The 22,365-nt window shown below is 41.8% G+C and overlaps 2 protein-coding genes across 8 annotated transcripts in view; one reads left to right on the forward strand and one right to left on the reverse strand.

The window, feature by feature from the left end:
• The window catches only part of LOC132867674 (zinc finger protein 585A-like), a 1,308,017-nt gene that overhangs the window by 452,716 nt on the left and 832,936 nt on the right, over nt 1-22,365 (forward strand). The gene's annotated exons all lie outside the window — the stretch shown is intronic.
• LOC132867667 (zinc finger protein 585A-like) overlaps nt 1-22,365 on the reverse strand; it is a 150,502-nt gene that overhangs the window by 20,571 nt on the left and 107,566 nt on the right. For 5 of the 7 annotated variants that reach the window (XM_060900635.1, XM_060900637.1, XM_060900634.1 and 2 more), the window contains 2 exons: nt 5,424-5,491; nt 5,074-5,252 (listed from right to left, as the gene is read on the reverse strand). In XM_060900635.1, the coding sequence (XP_060756618.1) occupies nt 5,074-5,252; nt 5,424-5,491 (247 nt within the window). The remainder of the gene's footprint in view (nt 1-5,073; nt 5,253-5,423; nt 5,492-22,365) is intronic. The other 2 variants (XM_060900640.1, XM_060900639.1) reach the window with 1 other exon arrangement.

The following is a 22,365-nucleotide window of genomic DNA, read 5'->3' on the forward strand; positions in this document are numbered from 1 at the left end:
CACCCCCGGGGGTGGTAGTGCGTAGCCGCCCTTATAGACTACCCGAACACAAAAAAAAGGTGGTTCGGGAAGAACTTCAGGCCATGCTCGAAATGGGCATCGTCGAGGAGTCCCACAGCGACTGGAGCAGCCCGGTGGTCTTGGTTCCCAAGGCCGACGGCTCGGTCCGGTTCTGTGTGGACTATAGAAAAGTCAACGCGGTGTCTAAATTCGACGCGTACCCAATGCCTCGCATTGATGAGCTGCTCGATCGACTAGGCACGGCTCGCTTTTACTCGACACTGGATTTAACGAAGGGATATTGGCAGATCCCCTTGACTCCTTTATCCCGGGAGAAAACGGCCTTTTCCACACCGTTCGGCTTACACCAGTTCGTCACACTTCCGTTTGGGCTGTTTGGGGCGCCCGCTACGTTTCAGCGGCTGATGGACCGGGTCCTCCGGCCCCACGCCACCTATGCGGCCGCCTACCTGGACGACATTATCGTTTATAGTAACGACTGGCAGCGGCACCTGCAACACCTGAGGGCCGTCCTTAGGTCGCTGAGACGGGCGGGACTCACGGCCAACCCAAAGAAGTGTGCGATTGGGCGGGTGGAAGTACGGTATCTGGGCTTCCACTTGGGCAACGGGCAGGTGCGTCCCCAGATTAATAAGACAGCAGCGATTGCGGCCTGCCCGAGGCCCAAGACCAAAAAGGGGGTGAGACAGTTCCTGGGGCTGGCTGGCTACTATCGTAGGTTTATACCTAATTATTCGGACGTCACCAGCCCGCTGACTGACCTCACTAAAAAGGGGGCGCCAGATCCGGTCCAGTGGACGGAGCAGTGCCAGCGGGCTTTCTCTGAGGTAAAGGCTGCACTGTGTGGGGGGCCACTTTTACACTCCCCTGACTTCTCTCTCCCTTTTATGTTACAGACGGATGCGTCGGACAGAGGGCTGGGGGCCGTTTTGTCCCAGCAGGTGGAGGGGGAGGATCGCCCGGTCCTATACATCAGCCGGAAGCTGTCAGTGCGTGAGGGGCGCTACAGCACGATTGAGAAGGAGTGCCTGGCGATCAAATGGGCGGTCCTCGCCCTCCGGTACTACCTGCTGGGGCGCTCTTTCACCCTCTGTTCGGACCACGCGCCCCTCCAGTGGCTCCACCGCATGAAAGATGCCAACGCGCGGATCACCCGTTGGTATCTGGCGCTCCAACCCTTTAATTTCAAGGTGGTCCACAGGCCGGGGGCGCAGATGGTCGTGGCGGACTTCCTCTCCCGTCAAGGGGGGGGGGAGTCGGCTGCGGGCCGGACGGCTGCCCGGCCTGAGTCGGGCGGTGGGGGTATGTGGCAGCGGGGGCGTGGTCAAGCACCGGTCTGTGACAGGAGGGCGGAGTCGGGGAAGGTAAGTGGCAGATTCACTTCACCTGAGAGCAATTAACCTGTGTTTGTGTGTCTTCCCAGGGACCGCGCCCTATTTAGGGAGGGAGAGCGAGAGCAGAGGAGATCTCTCCCGAACCAGACACCTGATGTGTGTGTGTGCGTGTGTCTGGGTAAAACCTCTTGTGTCCCCTGAAAAGTGGAAACAATTAAACTGTTTGTTGAACCTGATCTCTGTCCTGCCGTCCTCTGTGCTCCACCCACACCTAGGGGAGTCTACAATTATTAAGCACCAAAATTAAAGGTATTGTTTAATGAGACTGATTATTAATGAGACTGATTTAACGAGATTGATCACTCAATTACCAAGTGCACCTACATTGTAATTTAAACAAACTTAAACTATCATGTTTTACCTCAGGCCACAGTGCTGCCCTGTTGTGATTGGCTCAAAACAAGTTGAGTTGACGGCTACAGAGGAAGTTGCGCCATTTTCTAATTTACACAGAGCAATTTAAGGTCTTTGCACTTTTGACAGCAAGCTAATTCGGCACGTTAAAAGTGGGTCAACGTTGTAACAACATAACATTACTGTACAAGCAATGCTTATTTAACGGTAATAAACTTAAGCCCTATATGTTGAAATTCCTATCTTATTTGTTCAGTAATTTATCACACAGTCTTACCTCAGTCAACTTCTTCCTTCCTTTTGTGAAAATTCAACATCTCAGACGCGGACACAAGTGGGCGGGGGATGCGTTTGATTAAGTCTCCTGGTTGGCTGGTGATAGATTGGTGTCATTATAGCACGTGTCGGAGCGGTTCATGCCAGGCTCGAGTCCGATCCACCACTGATGAGTTGCCCAATAAGAATCCAGAATGTCATCAAAAGACGTATTTTTTTCTCAATAGGTGATGTTAAAGCCTATTGGCAGTCATGAGGCAGACTGCAAAACCGCAGGGCATCAAGGCCACTGTGGCCTTACGGCAGATATTTTTTTCCAAGGGCACAAGGCCAAATTGAGAGGGCACGAGGGCCATGGCCCTCGTGAAATTCCTGCCCTGGCGTCAACACAGCGGCTTGTCATTGCCTAACCTTCATTGAGACTTTAAAGGTGCATTTATATTTGGGGGTCCTTCAGAGCACATTGTGCATGCACTTGGGACCTTGTCATTATGGGAAATGCCCGATGCTGATTTTACTGCAATCAGCATGCACATATAAGGATGCTGTTTTCACAGAGACTTTGCAAGTATGCGGTGGTAGACAGATCTCAGTGCAGGAAGAGTGTTTATTAGCAAGCGTGATATTTGCAAAAATATAACACAAGCAAAACCAAAAGCTGAGTCATAAACATGGCTCGAATCATGACAGTGATTTAAGAAAAAAAAATATTCAAAAAGACTGTGTTCTTATATGGGCGTGCCAATTGTTCTCAAATCAGCATCAGGTGTTTCCCATAACGACTGGGTCCTGTGAGTGAGCGCGGCTGCTTGAGCGTGTGTAGGCATGACAGTCAAGAGTTCGCCTGCTGTGTGACCACAACTTTTAGTTTGCCTGTATATCGCCAAGCATCATCACCAAAACGCCTATTTTTCATTGATAACCCATCGCAAAGCATTGCAAGTTGTAGTGTGACTGTAGCTTTACGCCCATGTTCACTTCACTGTATAAGAATAAGCACCTTGCTAGACTTTGTCTCTTATGCTCATGTTCAACTCTTTGTATAAGATTGAGCACCTCATTGCACTTCGTATGTTTGCGAGCCATTTTTCCCTTCTACGTTTTCAAATCTTTCTCGTTTTTTTCCCCCCGATGATGAATTACTTTTGGTAAATTAAAAAACCTGATGTCTTTTGTTTCATTTAGAATGATTTACACATCCAAAAATACAGCAAAATCTTCCCATACTGATCAATAACAACTAACTCATCTGAATGAAGCTTTACAAGCATGCCTCCTGTCATGGCGGTGTAGTTACCATTGCTATGGGGGTCATGTGATGGTGCAAAGCCTCTACAGGAATTTCCTTACTGTAGTATGCAAAGAATGCCATGGTGTGGTTTGTAGTAATAAAGTACCACTTATTTGTCCCTGAATATGTTGAAATTTTCGAGCTGAAAGAGTTTAAGGAGTTAAAAATAAACATAATTAAAGATTCTTTCAGTATGGCATGACTCGTGGAATTATTGAATTTAATACTAAAAATAACGTTATTGCTTATTAAATTGGTTGATAATATAAATACTGTATCACGTGCTCCTGAAATAAAGCAAATGTGTTCTAATTGATTTGTATAACGCTTGATGGGTTTGACAGACAACTGTATTAGCCAATTAACAACTTTGCTTGGTTCAGGCATGAAGTTCAACTAACTTCTATCCAGCCAGCTGGTTATATTGCACTGAAGATATTATAAAATGTTTTTTTTTTGTCCCTCCCTCCCGTGTGTTTCTGTAATATGGGGAGGTCTGAAAGAATTGTCCTATATTGTGTGTTTGTTGTGATAGGGCATGTGTTTATTTACCCTGATTTTCTCCCTAATTTAGCCATGGCCAATTCCCACCCATCAGGCTACTCTTCCGTATCACACAACAACCCCCAACCAGGGAGGGCTAAGGCTACCATGTGCTTCCTCCGAGGTAAGTAACACCAGTTGACCGCATCTTTTACTCATACAATGTCAGTGGGTGGTGTAACACACTCAGAGGAAAGCCCAATCCACTCACTTCCATATGAATGTGCATGAGCTCACAGACACCCTTGACTCACTAGTGTAATTAACAGAGGAGAGAGAGAGCATGTCACCCTTCCCTCCCAGAGAGCCTAGCCAATTTTTCTCTCTTGAGCTCCCGACCACAGATGACTGTGGCATCTTCAGGATTAGAATGTGGCAATCTCCCGAAAATAGGGAAGATGATGGGGAGGATATTTTTCTGCTGTGCCACTCAGGATCCACAGGGCATGCATTTTACGCTACTTCTGGTTAAATTGTGCATGATGAATAAAAATACAGCAGTATTTTGTGGTTTACTATATATTCAGTTTCAAACAAGTAACCCTAGAAATGGGTTATGATTTTCAAATAGTCATGAAAACATTTTTTTTTAAATCAATTAGTTTATGCGACAATCCTTTTTTTCTTGCTTTGAAAAAAAAGAAGTTTCCCTGTGTTCGCTTGGTGCCCACTATCATCATGACCTTTTTGTTCCATTTGAGTTTTGCGAATTTTGGTTAAAGGCAGAACATGATCCTCATCAGGAAATGGCTCGAAACACAAATACAATCAACGTTATTTCAGAATAACCAGCACTGAGTTTATTCAGTATATTGAATGGAAGATGTTTGGTTATTTTACTTCTGTCATCAGTATTAAGTTGTACTCATGAGAAATGTCGATTAATTAGCACTCTTATGGAGAAAAGCCAGATTTTACAAAGGATTCGCAATAGCAAGAGATGTAGTGGGCTGACTTCACGTGTCTCAGAGGAAGCAGACAGACTTCACCCTCTCTGGTTGGTCATTGTCATATGATAGAGAAGACCTACCTGGTTGGTGGAACTGGCCAAAATGAGTTCTCTGGGGGAGTGCTCTGGTTATTGTAGACTCCACTGTACAACAGTATTCATCCCAGAAACAATATTAGGCTAAGAAATAGGTCACTAGATGATGCAGAAAATAACCTCTATAATCTCTTAGACTATAGTAACACCTTTCTGTCTGGTTGTTCCTGTAGGTGCAGGACTGAGTTCTTTGGTGCCCTCCTCTTCATACCACACCAAGAGCTCCTGTCCTGGGTTAATGGGTTGACAGCAACGATATAGAATTCCCCCTCGATACTGAAATGCCACAAGATTCTGTTCTTTATTATTATGGGCACAATTCACATACCTAAAAGAATGAGGCAAGATTCCAGAAAAGGTAAAAATCAGATCAGCGTTACAACCTTAGAGAAAGCATGGCAGAGATACCAGTGACAGCAAGAAGATAAAGTTCTTCCAACAAATGATGAGCTGTAAAATCAAATCACTAAAAAGATCCAACAACTGGTGTATTTCTCACCTCATCCAATTCACATGCATCTCTCTTTTCGTGTCGATGCATTTTTCACACTGCATGCTCCTGTATACCTGTAGAAAAATACCACATTTACATTTTCTTCACTAAATCAATCAATCAATCTTTAAATGAGGGATACAGAAATGAGAACGATGGCTCGTGCCAATATTACATTAAGGCTCATGAAGGTTGAATTAAAAGGTTCTTGACTGTATCTTTAGATTCATAAAACAGCCGAAAAGCATGGGTCTGCAAACTCCACACAGAAAGGCCCTCGCCGGCCACGGGGCTCAAACCTGAACCTTCTTGCTGTGAGGCGACAGCGCTAACCACTACACCACCGTGCTGCCCCATAAAGTCAGTTCTGCCACTAAATTGGTTTTATAGAAAATATTTTGGATTTGTACAAGTAATTGTTATTTGCCATAAATGTTCAGTAGGTAATGTTGGTTTAGTTCAGTACTGCAGTGTTAATTTTGAATTTAAAGAATTTTAAATTGAGATTTCGTCTTGTACTGAAAATGGTAGTTTCATTTTAGTCTTTTTATTTATTAATTTTTTTTTGTTTCGTTTTCATCAATATTTAAGAAGTGGAACTCAATTTTCATTTTAGTCTAATTATAATCCAAGTTTTAGTCATAATTTTCTCACACAGTTGCATGGTATTTGTAAAATGTTTTAAAGGAACAGTCCACCGTACTTCCATAATGAAATATGTTCTTCTCTGAATTGAGACGAGCTGATCCGTACCTCTCCGAGCTTTGCGCGACCTCCCAGTCAGTCAGACGCGCTGTTACTCCTGTTAGCAATGTAGCTAGGCTCAGCATGGCCAATGGTATTTTTTGGGGCTGTAGTTAGATGCGACCAAACTCTTCCACGTTTTTCCTGTTTACATAGGTTTATATGACCAGTGACATGAAACAAAGTTCAGTTACACAAATTGAAACGTGGCGATTTTCTATGCTATGGAAAGTCCGCACTATAATGACAGGCGTACTAACACCTTCTGCGTGCTTCGACAGCGCATTGATACCTTCACTCCTGAGTGAAGGTATCAATGTGCTGTCGAAGCGCGCAGAAGGTAGTACTAACTAACAGTACTAACTAACTAACTGTTAGTACTAACTAACTAACTGTTAGTACTAACTAACAGGCGTACTAACACCTTCTGCGTGCTTCGACAGCGCATTGATACCTTCACTCAGGAGTGAAGGTATCAATGCGCTGTCGAAGCGCGCAGAAGGTGTTAGTACGCCTGTCATTATAGTGCGGACTTTCCATAGCATAGAAAATCGCCACGTTTCAATTTGTGTAACTGAACTTTGTTTCATGTCACTGGTCATATAAACCTATGTAAACAGGAAAAACGTGGAAGAGTTTGGTCGCATCTAACTACAGCCCCAAAAAATACCATTGGCCATGCTGAGCCTAGCTACATTGCTAACAGGAGTAACAGCGTGTCTGACTGACTGGGAGGTCGCGCAAAGCTCGGAGAGGTACGGATCAGCTCGTCTCAATTCAGAGAAGAACATATTTCATTATGGAAGTACGGTGGACTGTTCCTTTAAGGGGGCTATTGCAGGAGGAGTATTATGGGATGGACCCCCCCCAGTATGTGTTTGTTTTTTCTTTTGCTATGCAGGTTATGTGGAGTTAGCCACGACTGTAATCGTAATGACCGCTATTTTCATATGAAGATGTTACTTTGTTCAGACCAATGCCATGTGTATCTGTGTCCTGATGCATATATCTGTTAGAATCTAGGAGCATTATGAAAGCCATGCGAGTAGGTAAGTGAGTGAGCCTACCAAACCAGATTCACTTCTGTTTCCTAACTATGGTCAGGAACCTGAAAAAGAGGGAAGGCAACATATTTCTCCTGGTTGGAAAATTCCCTCAAGAAATACGCAAGGATGTCTATATGGACAGACCAGCTATTTTGGCTCATCTTTATTCGCCAGGGCATAATCACCAGAGATTTTGCTATGCTGTCTTTTTACTGGCCCTCTCTGTGGGCTGGTCATTTCGGGTTCACATGACAGCATGCTGTGTGCATGTTCTCACTGGTCAATCACAACCATGTTAGCTAATGCACATTAACATTCTAAACTAATGCAAAAGTAGTGCGCAGAAATGAAACAAAAGCCATGGACAAGAAAAGGTAAAAAATTAAAGGAGGGGCCAAAAATATTTAGAAAAAAAAGCAGGCATTAGGAGGCATAGGCTTTCAAATGTAAACAAGAGTGCTCTGAGAGCACAATATCCCCCACTGGCAACTATGTCATAACTCTGGTAAAATGCGATGGAATTGAATGAAACTGCAATATGCATATTACTGACATATACAGTGGTGCTTGAAAGTTTGTGAACCCTTTAGAATTTTCTATATTTCTGCATAAATATGACCTAAAACATCATCAGATTTTCACACAAGGCCTAAAAGTAGATAAAGAGAACACAGTTAAACAAATGAGACAAAAATATTATACTTGGTAATTTATTTATTGAGGAAAATTATCCAATATTACAGATCTGAGAGTGGCAAAAGTATGTGAACCTTTGCTTTCAGTATCTGGTGTGACCCCCTTGTGCAGCAATAACTGCAACTGAACGTTTCCGGTAACTGTTGATCAGTCCTGCACACCGGCTTGGAGGAATTTTAGCCCATTCCTCCATAAAGAACAGCTTCAACTCTGGGATGTTGGTGGGTTTCCTCACATGAACTGGTCGCATCAGGTCCTTCCACAACATTTCGATTGGATTAAGGTCAGGACTTTGACTTGGCCATTCCAAAACATTAACTTTATTCTTCTTTGACCATTCATAGTAGAACGACTTGTGTGCTTAGGGTCGTTGTCTTGCTGCATGACCCACCTTCTCTTGAGATTCAGTTCATGGACAGATGTCCTGACATTTTCCTTTAGAATTCGCTGGTATAATTCAGAATTCATTGTTCCATGAATGATGGCAAGCCGTCCTGGCCCAGATGCAGTAAAAGAGGCCCAAAACATGATACTATCACCACCATGTTTCACAGATGGGATAAGGTTCTTATGCTGGAATGCAGTGTTTTCCTTTCTCCAAACATAACGCTTGTCATTTAAACCAAAAAGTTCTGTTTTGGTCTCATCCGTCCACAAAACATTTTTCCAATAGCCTTCTGGCTTATCCACGTGATCTTTAGCAAACTGCAGATGAGCAGCAATGTTCTTTTTGGAGAGCAGTGGCTTTCTCCTTGCAACCCTGCCATGCGCACCATTGTTGTTCAGTGTTCTCCTGATGGTGGACTCATGAACATTAATATTAGCCAATGTGAGAGAGGCCTTCAGTTGCTTAGAAGTTACCCTGGGGTCCTTTGTGACCTCACCGACTATTACACGCCTTGCCCTTGGACTGATCTTTGTTGGTCGACCACTCCTGGGGAGGGTAACAATGGTCTTGAATTTCCTCCATTTGTACACAATCTGTCTGACTGTGGATTGGTGGAGTCCAAACTCTTTAGAGATGGTTTTGTAACCTTTTCCAGCCTGATGAGCATCAACAATGCTTTTCCGGAGGTCCTCAGAAATCTCCTTTGTTCGTGCCATGATATACTTCCACAAACATGTGTTGTGAAGATCAGACTTTGATAGATCCCTGTTCTTTAAATAAAACAGGGTGCCCTCTCACACCTGATTGTCATCCCATTGATTGAAAACACCTGACTCTAATTTCACCTTCAAATGAACTGCTAATCCTAGAGGTTCACATACTTTTGCCACTCACAGATATGTAATATTGGATCATTTTCCTCAATAAATAAATGACCAAGTATAATATTTTTATCTCATTTGTTTAACTGGGTTCTCTTTGTCTACTTTTAGGACTTGTGTGAAAATCTGATGATGTTTTAGGTCATATTTATGCAGAAATATAGAAAATTCTAAAGGGTTCACAAACTTTCAAGCACCACTGTACAAAGAATCCTGTCAAGTTCCATGAAATTCCTCCAAAAATTGAGAGAGGAGTTGATTTCAGAAGGTGAGTATCCTTCCCAGATGGAAGGATGGACACCGCCATGACATAATCCCCCTTTGGGCATTTCGGACAGTGGGAGATTTATTTAAAAAAAAAAAAATCAACATACTGTTTGGGCGTCAGCTTTTTCCTCCAGGTGCTCTGGTTTCCCCCCACAGTTCAAAGACATGCAGATTAGGTAAACTATCCAGCCACTGGGGTTGCACAAGCTAGTACATACTTGGCGCTGGTCCCAAGCCTGGCTAGTTTGGGGAGGGTTGTGTCAAGAAGGGCATCCGGTGTAAAACCTATACCAAATCAAATATGCGGAACAGATCTGCTGTGGCCACCCCTAACGGGAGCGGCTGAAAGAAAAAAGTAGTTTGGGCACGAGCATCCTTAACTGACCTGCAATGCTATTTTCGAGGAGCAGAATGAAGAGCTCATTAAAACATAGCTATAGGCTAAGCTGCATGTTCATTTAAAACTGCTGTAACTTGCCCAACCATAACTGACTCTCATATGTACCAGAGGTTTTCAAGCTTGTTGGGGCTGAGGCACACCAAATTAAGGTTGATTATTGATTATGAAGTATGTCACACACATTATGATGGGCTTTAAAGGTCATTAGCAAGATTTGACCCACAGTGCACTACAACAGACTGTCATAAATATTAAACAGACAGGTACAGTGCCTTGAAAAAGTATTCATACCCCTTTAACTTTTTCACATTTTTCCACCTTACAACCACGAACTTCAAAGTTTTTTATTGAGATTTTATGTGATAGACCAACACAGAGTAGCACATAATTGTGAAGTGAAACGAAAATGATAAATGGTCTTCAAAATTTTAAACAAATAAAAATCTGAAAAATGTGGTGTGCATTAGTATTCAGCCCCCTGTACTCTGATACCTCTAAATACAATCCAGTGCAATCAATTGCCTTCAGAAGTCATCTAATTAGTTAATAAAGTCCTACTGTGTGTCAGTTACTCTCAGCATAAATACACTTGTTCTGTGAAGGCCTCAGTGGTTTGTTAGAGAACACTGAAGAACAAACAGCATCATGAAGACCAAAGAACTCACCAGACAGGTCAGGGATAAAGTTCTGGAGAAGTTTAAAGCAAGGTTAGGTTATAAAAAATATCCCAAGCTCTGAACATCTCAAGAAGCACTGTTCAATCCATCATTCAAAAATGGAAAAAGTATGGCACAACTGCAAACCTACCAAGACATGGCCGTCCACCTAAACTGACAGAGCGAGCAAGGACAGCACTGGTCAGAGAAGCAGCCAAGAGGCCCATGATCACTCTGGAGGAGCTGCAGAAATCCACAGCTCAGGTGGAGAATCTGTGCACAGGACAACTATAAGTCGTACACTCCACAAATCTGGCCTTTTTGGAAAAGTGGCAAGAAGAAAGCCATTGTTGAAAGACAGGCATAAGAAGTCCCATTTGCAGTTTGCCAGAAGCCATGTAGGAGACACAGCAAACATGTGGAAGAAGGTGCTTTGGTCAGATGAGACCAAAGTTGAACTTTTTGGCCTAAATGCCAAGCGCTATGTGTGGCGGAAAACTAACACTGCTCATCACCCTGCACACACCATCCCCACTGTGAAACATGGTGGTGGCAGCATCATGTTATGGGGATGCTTTTCTTCAGCAGGGACAGGGAAGCTGGTCAGAGTTGATGGGAAGATGGATGGAGCTAAATACAGGGCAATCCTGGAAGAAAACATGTTGGAGGCTGCAAAAGACTTGAGACTGGGAAGGAGATTCACCTTCCAGCAAGACAGTGACCCTAAACATACAGCCAGAGCTACAGTGGAATGGTTTAGATCAAAGAATATTCATGTGTTAGAATGGCCCAGTCAAAGTCCAGACCTAAATCCCATTGAGCATCTGTGGCAAGACTTGAAAATTGCTGTTCACAGAGGCTCTCCATCCAATCTGGCTGAGCTTGAGCTATTTTGCAAAGAAGAATGGGCAAAAATTTCAGTGTCTAGATGTGCAAAGCTGGTAGAGACATACCACAAAAGACTTGCAGCTGTAATTGCAGCAAAAGGTGGCTCTACAAAGTATTGACGCAGGGGGGCTGAATACTAATGCAGATCACATTTTTCAGATTTTTATTTAAAATTTTGAAGACCATTTATCATTTTTGTTTCACTTCACAATTATGTGCTACTCTGTGTTGGTCTATCACATAAAATCTCAATAAAAAACTTAAGTTCGTGGTTGTAAGGTGGAAAAATGTGAAAAAGTTCAAGGGGTATGAATACTTTTGCAAGGCACTGTAAATCAGACAGGCCATTGTATAATTTATTAAAAACATGAGGCAACGCTCATTACAGTGTTTCCCATTAGTTACAGTTGTGGTCAGAAGTTTACATACAGTGACAAATGTCATGATATGAATGATATGAGTGATGCGTCATAGCAATATTTGGGCTTTCAATTATTTCTCTGAACTGTTCTTATTCTGTGGCAGAATGATTATACAGCATACATCTTAAAAAAAGAGAAAAGGCAGAGAATTCAGTGCACAATTTTCTTTGGGTTTTCTGAAATCAACACAGCGTCAAAAGTATACATACAGGGTCAGAATTTTACATACAGCACACCTAATATTTGTTTCTTCGCAAGATTGACTTCGACCAAACATTTTTTGTTTACCATGAACAAGCTTCTGGCATAATTCTGGTTGGATATTTCACGACTCTTCATGGTAGAGTTCAGTTAATTTTTTTTTTCCCTTGGCATGGACTCGACTTATAAGCACAGGCCATATATTTTCAATAGGGTTGAAGTCAGGGCTTGTTTTAAGCTTAATGTTAGCCTGCTTTATCCTCCACAACCAGCTCTGATGCATGTTTGGGTTCATTGTCCTGTTGTGACTCCCAATCATGTTCAAGTTTCCAATGGTTTGTGGTTATGTTGAAGAATTCTAAGGTAATCCTCCTTCTTCATTATTCCATCCACTTTGAGCAATGAACCAGTTCCACTGGCAGTAAAACAGCCTCAGAGCATGATGCTACCACCACCACCACCACCCTGGTCATTGTGGCCAAACAACTCAATCTTTGTCTCATGTGACCATACAGCTTTCCTCCAGAAGGCTTTTTCTTTGTCCATGTGGTCAGTTGCAAACTTTAGTTAAGCTTGAAGGTGTCAATTTTGGAGCAGGGGGTTATTCCTTGAATAGCAGCCTCTTAGTCCATGGTGATATAAAACTCACTGCACTGTAGACAGTGATCCATCAGCTTCCAGTTCATGGCAGGGCTGTGACATGGTGGTTCCTGGGTTGTTCCTGACCATCCAAACCAATTTCCTTTTAGCTGAGGGTGACAGTTTGGGTTTTCTTGAAGCAAAGTGGCTTGGCAAAGTGACTACACCTTCCAATAACTTACATACAATTGTTTGAAATGATCTTGGGATCTGCAGTTGTTTAGAAATGGCTCTAAGAGACATTCCTGAGTTGTGTACATCTGCGATCCTCTTTCTCAGATCTGCACTGAGCTCCTTGGACTTTCCCATTTTACTGTGTGTTGGTCAATCCAATGAGTGCTATAAACAAACACTTTTTATGAAGGCACAGAGAAGCTACCAGCTGTAGTCAATCAATCACTAACAGGAAGTTACAGTGGTGCTTGAAAGTTTGTGAACCCTTTAGAATTTTCTATATTTCTGCACAAACATGACCAAAAACATCATCAGATTTCCACACAAGTCCTAAAAGTAGATAAAGAGAACCCAGTTAAACAAATGAGACAAAAATATTATACTTGGTCATTTATTTATTGAGGAAAATGATCCAATATTACATATCTGTGAGTGGCAAAAGTATGTGAACCTCTAGGATTAGCAGTTAATTTGAAGGTGAAATTAGTGTCAGGTGTTTTCAATCAGTGGGGTGACAATCAGCTGTGAGTGGGCATGTGATAGGTTGATTCTGATCCAGCTAAAAGAATTCATCTCATCTCATCTCATTATCTCTAGCCGCTTTATCCTTCTACAGGGTCGCAGGCAAGCTGGAGCCTATCCCAGCTGACTACGGGCGAAAGGCGGGGTACACCCTGGACAAGTCGCCAGGTCATCACAGGGCTGACACATAGACACAGACAACCATTCATACTCACATTCACACCTACGGTCAATTTAGAGTCACCAGTTAACCTAACCTGCATGTCTTTGGACTGTGGGGGAAACCGGAGCACCCGGAGGAAACCCACGCGGACACGGGGAGAACATGCAAACTCCACACAGAAAGGCCCTCGCCGGCCCCGGGGCTCGAACCCAGGACCTTCTTGCTGTGAGGCGACAGCGCTAACCACTACACCACCGTGCCGCCCCTAAAAGAATTCATTTCTTAAAAACATGAACAAAAGAGAATTCATTAATTAATTTAGTAAATAAATAAGTTATGATTCATAACTATATACACAGTTTTTATGTAAACATTCCAGTCCTGTAAAAGAGGTTAAAAGGATGGACAAAAATGAAAAAGATCAGTGATTCTGCAATCTACTAATTCAGTCCTGGTGTCTGAGATCAATTGGTCAAGTCTGCAGGGGCAGAAGGGGCTTTCGCACGCACTTTGCTCCATTCTCAATGAAGCTAACAGAGAAGAAGCACTGTGTCCAGTGTCTTTATTGAGATTCCACCCTTTTCAGGTATAAAACTAGTATTTCTGCACTTACATGACTGTATGTGTTGTTAAATTGTTTTTTGTCCAGTTTGAGTAACTTTGACCGAACTTTGAGTGTTTTGGAGCATTATTTTGATTGGTACATTATTCACTGGCTCATTGCACAATACAACAGGTAGCCATTATGGCGTGGTGTGCGTTCTGATTGCATTTAGCACTTTAGCAGATACACGTAGTGGATAACGTTGTTAATGTGTGTTGTTGAGTTACATGCATTTGAGGTAATTCTTTAAGTAGCTATTTATGATTGGGATCAAACACTATCAGAGAGAAAGATAAAATGGTTAATTGTGTTTACAATGCTTTTATTTATTTCAAATGCACTTTATTTTAGTTTAAGGTTATGTTGAATTATTAACATTTGTACGCAGCTCTATGTTTACCTGTAGCATTTTTCCTGTAAGAGAGGGAAAGAAAAAGAAATGGGAATATACTTACCTGAGTACTCCCCTGATTTAAATTGTCTTACAGGTTAATTTCATAAATGACAATATACTTACCTGATTAAATGTGACCTGTAGCAAAAAAGGAGAAATGTTATGATACTTACCAGTGTGTTTACCTGTGAAAAGAAAAAAAAAGGTTAATATTTAAATGAAACAAAATTATTGTGATTATGTAAATATTTTCATATGAGATGAGATATTCTCAGTGAAGCTAACAGAGAAGAAGCACTGTGTCCAGCGTCTTTATTGAGATTCCCCCTTTTTCAGGGTGTAACAGGCACCCTGTTTTATTTAAAGAACAGGGATCTATCAAAGTCTGATCCTCACAACACATGTTTGTGGAAGTGTATCATGGCATGAACAAAGGAGATTTCTGAGGACCTCAGAAAAATCGTTGATGCTCATCAGGCTGGAAAAGGTTACAAAACCATCTCTAAAGAGTTTGGACTCCACTAATCCACAGTCAGACAGATTGTGTACAAATGGAAGAAATTCAAGACCATTGTTACCCTCCCCAGGAGTGGTCGGCCAAGAAAGATCACTCCAAGAGCAAAGCATGTAATAGTCGGCGAGGTCACAAAGGACCCCAGAGTAACTTCTCAGCAACTGAAGGCCTCTCTCACATTGGCTAATGTTAATGTTCATGAGTCCACCATCAGGAGAACACTGAACAACAATGGTGTGCGTGGCAGGGTTGCAAGGAGAAAGCCACTGCTCTCCAAAAAGAACATTGCTGCACGGCTGCAGTTTGCTAAAGATCACGTGGACAAGCCAGAAGGCTATTGGAAAAATGTTTTTTATGGATGGATGAGACCAAAACAGAACTTTCTGGTTTCAATGAGAAGCGTTATGTTTGGAGAAAGGAAAACACTGCATTCGAGCATAAAAACCTTATCCCATCTGTGTAACATGGTGGTGGTAGTATCATGGTTTGAGCCTGTTTTGCTGCATCTGGACCAGGACAGCTTGTCATCATTGATGGAACAATGAATGCTGAATTATAACAGTGAATTCTAAAGGAAAATGTCAGGACATCTGTCCATGAACTGAATCTCAAGAAAAGGTGGGTCATGCAGCAAGACAACGACCCTAAGCACACAAGTCATTCTACCAAAGAATGGTTAAAGAAGAATAAAGTTACATGTTTTGGAATGGCCAAGTCAAAGTCCTGACCTTAATCCAATCGAAATGTTGTGGAAGGACCTGAAGCAAGCAGTTCATGTGAGGAAACCCACCAACATCCCAGAGTTGAAGCTGTTTTGTATGGAGGAATGAGCTAAAATTTCTCCAAGCTTGTGTGCAGGACTGATCAACAGTGAGTGGAAACATTTAGTTGCAGTTATTGCTGCACAAAGGGGTCACACCAGATACTGAAAGCAAAGGTTCACATACTTTTGCCACTCACAGATATGTAATATTGGATCATTTTCCTCAATAAATAAATGACCAAGTATAATATTTTTGTCTCATTTGTTTAACTGGGTTCTCTTTATCTACTTTTAGGACTTGTGTGAAAATCTGATGTTGTTTTAGGTCATATTTACGCAGAAATATAGAAAATTCTCAAGGGTTCACAAACTTTCAAGCACTACTGTAAGAGGCCTTGGCAAGATAAGAGACAGTATGGAAGTCTCAGCAGCTCTGAATTAATAACCTAAGTGAGTGTATGTAAATATTGGACCCTGTGTTGATTTCAGAAAACCCAAAAGAAATTAAAACTTCTGCACCAAATTAATGTTTTTTTCCTATTAAAGAAATATATTGTACAATTAATCATTTCACCACAGAAAAAGAACAGTTCAGAGAAATCACTGAAAGCCCAATATTGCCATGACATTCATATCCAAGATGACATTCATGTCACTGTATGTAAACTTCTGACCACAACTGTACCGAGACTGTGGTGGCCGAAACATTTTCAGAACATAACACCATGTGATTTGAGACTAACATAAATTTTACAGTATTTACTACAGTCATGCATTAGTCCAAACAATTTTCTTCTTTTGGCTGCTCCCAATTATGGGCCGCCACAGTGGATCTTTCTTCTCCATTGCTCCCTGTCTTCCACATCCTTCTCTACCACACCTGCCACTTTCATGTCCTCTCTCACCACATCCATGCATCTCCTCTTTGGCCTTCCTCGTTTTCGGGTGCCTGGCAGTTCCATCCTCAACATTCTCCTTCCAACATGCTCTGCATCTATTCTCAGGATGTGCCCATACCATCTCAGTCTCATCTCTCTTAGCTTAATTCCCAAGCTCTCCACATGTGCTGTCCCTCAGACATGCTCGTTCCTTATCCTGTCCAACCTTGTGACTCCCATCGCAAACCTTAACATCCTCAACTCCGCCACCTCTAACTTTGCCTCCTGTCTGTTCATTAAGGGTACTGTCTCCAATCCATACATCACAGCTGGTCTCACTACTGTCTTACATCTTACCTTTCACTTTTGCTGGGACTTTCCTATCACAAATGACTCCCAAAATCCTTCTCCAACTGCTCCACCCTGCCTGCACTCTCTTTCTCACCTCACTATCGCAGTCCCCATTTTCCTGTACAGTTGACCCCAGGAAATTGAACTTTCTTTACATCTTCTCCTTGAATCTTCTCCTTCCCATCTCATCCCCATTCTCATTGATGCACATGTATTTTGTTTCATAGTCCAAACACAATTTTATGGTTTTCAATTAAAGACAGCAAACAGAAAATGTCAATGCAGAAGTTAGCATTGATAATTAGCATTCATCAAACTTTAGCTTAGTTAGGGAACGTTAACGTCAGCGTATCTGAATCATCTCCTCATTTTAAAAACAACACATTGTTGAATTTCTAGAGTTTTAGTTTGTTTCTAAGTCAGAAAACTGCTAACATGTCCGGTAGCATATATTTGTCATTCAAAATACAAGTGCATGTGTGGCAGCAAGGGTGTGGTCGAACGTCGGCTGTGAAGGGTGAGGAGTCAGTTTGAACCAGCAGGTAACATGTCATGAGTGACACCTGTGTCTCATTACTGGCTATTTATTAGCATTTGTCTCTGTGTGTCTTTCAGATGGCCAGTAATGAATGAGAGAGAGAGAAAGCGCCATGTTTCCCAATGTGTGTGTGTGTGTGTTCACAGCTTAGTAATCACTGAAAAGTGACAATAATAAAAGTGCACCTGGAATTGTAGTGCCCATCTCCAGTTTCTCATTGTTCAGAAGTAAAGAGTTCTTACAGCATGCTCTACCCAAAGTTCAAAATAGGTCTATTTTTGGCTAAAATTAAATTAAATTGTGTGTTCTCTAGTCAATATTTTATATTTTCTAAAAAATAAACACATCAACTAGTGGAACACAAGTAACCACTTCTGCTTCATTTTTTGAGGGCTGAAATGTATGCTCCAGTTTTTGTTTTTTGACTGTTTATGAACTGTTAAACTCCTTTATCATGCTTTGTGGGTGTGACCTTTTTAGTGTGGCATCATTATTCATACCTATACAAATAGGGTGTTTATGTTTAAATTACTCATGCACAAAATTATTTCAAGCAAGTTCTTCATAAATCTAAACTTTTAATTTTGCCCTCAAAGTGCACCAGTTTGATACATTTAACTTTAAGGTGCATATCACGGGTAAATTCAGGAGCAAGATCAATGTAATTCTCCTATTTTATATTAAACTTTGGTCAAATATCTGTAACATTCTGCATTCTCTGCAATTTTTTTTACCTTGCGCAATACCAGAAAAATTCAGTTGAAATCAAGCCATTTGAGGCGAATTCATCCGCCTCTGAAAAAACTTGGTATTTGCATTTCCCGGCAAACATTGATTTTCATGACGTCACGTGCAGGACGCCTCTTTCTGAATCTTACATCAGCGCTGGTTTGTTTACGAGAAAACAACCTGGTGGTTTTCTGCAAATTTCTTCAACATTATCATGTAATTATTAAAATGGTTAACAGATGTATCGTAGGAGGGTGTAGCAACACCAATCTTGATGGGATTAGTACTCATCGTTTTCCAAAAGACCAGAGAATGAGAGAGAAATGGGAGCGCTTCGTGCGAGGCACCCGGAAAAAGCCGAGGACCAAGCAGAGCCAAGAAAAAGACCAAGAAAATCGGCAATTCACATGTTGACTGTTGCCAGGGTAAGAAATAATTCTGACATCTCATTATATTCTTCATCCAAAGGTGAAGTAACATTGCACTCAGGTGACAATTCCATATTTCAATGCAAAATCGCTAGCTGCTAAACTTGGTCTACACAGGCTGTGCACTGAAACCGTGCAAGCTCTCGCAGCCTGCTGGCAGTTCCACAGGTGACGTCACGAATCTGGCTCCAGACTCCCTTGGGATTTTTCCAGAGGCGTTTTGTTATTTTATTTTTTTCTGCTGTAGACAGATGGCCTTGTGCAAAATTACCATTCTGGATGAGTGTGTAAAGGGACACACTTTCATTAAAAAAAAAAAAAAAAAAACTAGATAGAACTCGACGCCAATGGCATCAATAGGGATGCCTCTGCCTGGTAGACTACAGGCCTTATTAAGTTGTGATTTGGGGATAGACATTTTACCTCACAGTAATCTTGACCTGGTGAAATTACTTGCATTAGCCTTGGAGATATTGTGTCCACAAGGTTTTCAGACAGACATTTGACCTCACAGTGACCTTGACCTTAGACCTTTTGATCTCAAAATCTAATCAGTTTATCTTTGTCCCCAAATGCACAAATGGTGAAAGTTTGGTGAAATTCCTTTCATTTGCCTTTGAGATATCGTGTTCACAAGGTTTCGGGACGGACGCATGCACGGACAGACGGACAACCCGAAAACATAATGCCTCATGCACCTTAAGGTGGCGGAAGCATAAAAACGAAATTGGTCCAGGATATGCACTTTAACTCTTTACCCCTTAAAGCAATTGCTACAGCCACCTTTGTATATGTATATACTGTTCACCCTGAGAACATATTTACAAGAAAAAAAGTCTAAAGACAAGGTTTTAGACAAGGCATCGTATGTCGTCATTTAGGGATATACACGGTGTCGTCATATGTCGTCATTAAGGGGTAAAGAGTTAAAATGTACACAATTTTCTTACAGGGGAGCCTGCCCCCAGACCCTGAAGAGCGAGGGTCTGGGGGCAGACCCCCTGTAAGACCATAATTTCACTGACCATAGTTTCACAAAATCCTGTGGGAAACACTATTATTCTGCCTGTGCATTTATTTATTTATTTATTAAACTGTTACTGGAACATCTCCCTGTTCTTTTGCAGGTTAGGGTGGCTGTGGAAGAACTCTCTCTCTCAACTCAAAATGTAAAAGTAGGTGACCGTGATTATGCAACATAAATGAGCAACCATGGTGATGGGCAGTGATCTAATGTGGCAAGTGTGTTGCGAGACAAAGATCTCAGCTTCCCATGGAATATTTTGTGGTCTGAACATCTCATGGATTGAGGTGAAGTTGTTTTATTTTACTACAAGATACATGCCTATCAAAATTTTGGCCAGAAGTGATCAATTACGACAGGATTCTGTCATGGTGGGTCATTGCTCTTTAGTCCCTAATGCTCTCCAGCCCCAAATCCTCTCCAAGCTTCAACATTAACAGTCCTGTGGTAAGAAGATTGGCGGATGAGTCAATGAAAAAGGCAGAAACCGTTTTCCAATAAAAGTGCACCTTTTTTAACTGTCTTTTTTTTAAAATAATTTTTCTTGAAAAGGTGCAAATATAAAAACAGTGCAATAACAAAAAATGTCAGGAAAAAAAGGCAAAATAAAAACTATACAAAACAAAAGCTAGGCTACGCTACGCTGCTAAAGGACCTTGCACAAACTTTTCACCACCTTACAGATATACCTTACTGAGGCTATGAGGCTTAATACAGCCTAAAGCTAGCTGTAACCCCTCTAAACTGGCTTACACCATTCATAATAATCAATGAACTCAATGTCAACAAAATTCTCACAAAATAATGAATCAAATAAGAAAACAAAATAAAGAAAATCAATTTCATTTCATTCAAAACATTTCTGTACAGTTACAGAAATGGCTGTAATATGCTAAATGTTCTAATGGCTGTAAATATGTAAAATATGGCTATTTTTTAGAAGGGGAAAATACCCCTTCTAAAAATGGACCATTCCCTCAGTTCCCCACCAAACACGCCTATTTACAGTGAATGTTATGGTCCTTTGGTTTCCCCCTGGAACCAGGAAGTGGATGCTGGAATGAACTGTTTACAGCATGAAAAATTACAAAGTTTTAACAAATAAATGAGAGTGTTTTTAACAGCTAGTATGTATCATTACATTTGTGAGAGCCAGACAGACTTAATAAAGATGAGTGGTGAATGTATTTTAATATAATACTATGAAAGAGGAATGACAAACAAACTGGTTGATTAAAATGCCGGTAGGCCTTTCCCCACATTCCTACACAACACATTGTTATAATGGCAATGAAGTTACAGGAATTAATGATAAATGACAAAATGACCAGTAAACTAGTATGAAACAATGCAAACAGTAGTGACAATGTAGCGTGAAGAATACCAACAATGCTAGCGGCAAGTCAGCTTGAATGTTAAAGTGCCGGCAGATGACTGACTGCATGCTAGGTGCGCAACTCGTAAGAGTCACGGTTCACTCCATGGTATTCCCCTCCCCTTTCTGGAGATGCCCCTTGTGGCATCCTAGGCAGGAAGTCAGCTGTACAGTTCATTCTTCCTGAGTAATACAGTACCTCAAAGCCAAATGGTTGTATAGCCAAGAACCACCTTAGAGTCTCTCGTACATCACAACCAGGACAATGCTCTTTGGTCCGTCTCTAGTACAAACTTTCTTCCCAACAAATAACATTTAAAGCAGTCCAAAGCCCACTTAATTGCCAAACATTTTTTTCTGCACTATAGAGTAACTGCACTCCTTCTGCAGGAGCTTGTGACTAATGTAAGCCACTGGTTGTAGTTGTCCATGGTCCCCTTGCAAGAGGACCGCCCCAAGCCCCTCTCAGAGGCATCTATCTGAACAGTAAATGGCTCCTCAAAATCCAAGCTGAGAAGCAAAGGCTCTTGGCATAAAGAGTCCTTCAAAGTCTTAAAAACTTTCTTGCACCCTTCAGTCCATTCAACCTTATTTTTACAAGGCAGCTCAGTCAGTGCAGCAGCTTTCTTTGAAAAGTTCAGAATAAACTGTCTGTACCAACCCACCAGCCCTAAGGAGGAGTGCACCTGTTTATTAGTGGTGGGCAAGTCTGCAGACATGATGGCCTCCACCTTCCCCACTTGGGGTTGGAGGACACCTCGGCCCAACACATAGCCAAAGTATGCAGTCTCTTCCTTAGCTAAGGTGCACTTGTTCTGGTAGATGGTTAAGCTTGTCTCCTTAATCAAGGAGAGGATCTGTTGCAAGTGTTGCTAATGTTCCATCCACCTTGAGCTGTAGAGAACAAGATCATCCAGGTAGACCGCAGTAAAAAAGTCCTCCATCCCCCTGATGACTCTGTCCATTAGCCTCTGGATGTTGTAAGTGCTCAGTGCAACCCAAATGGTAGCACAGTGAACTGGAAGTGCCCAAACGGCATCTTAAAAGCGTTCAGCTCTTTACCGTCCTCTGCAAGAGGCACCTGCCAATATCCCTTACATAAACAAAAATGTGTTAAGGAACTTAGCCTTTCCCAGATGCTCCACCAAGTCATGAACCCTTGGTATAGGGTAAGGGTCAAACTTTGCCTGGGTGTTGACCTTCCTAAAGTCCAGGCAGAATCTCAGGCTGCCATCCTTCTTTGGGATGAGGACAAGAGGGCTA

Source organism: Neoarius graeffei, chromosome 19 (assembly GCF_027579695.1).
Source record: "Neoarius graeffei isolate fNeoGra1 chromosome 19, fNeoGra1.pri, whole genome shotgun sequence".
NCBI lineage: Eukaryota > Metazoa > Chordata > Actinopteri > Siluriformes > Ariidae > Neoarius > Neoarius graeffei.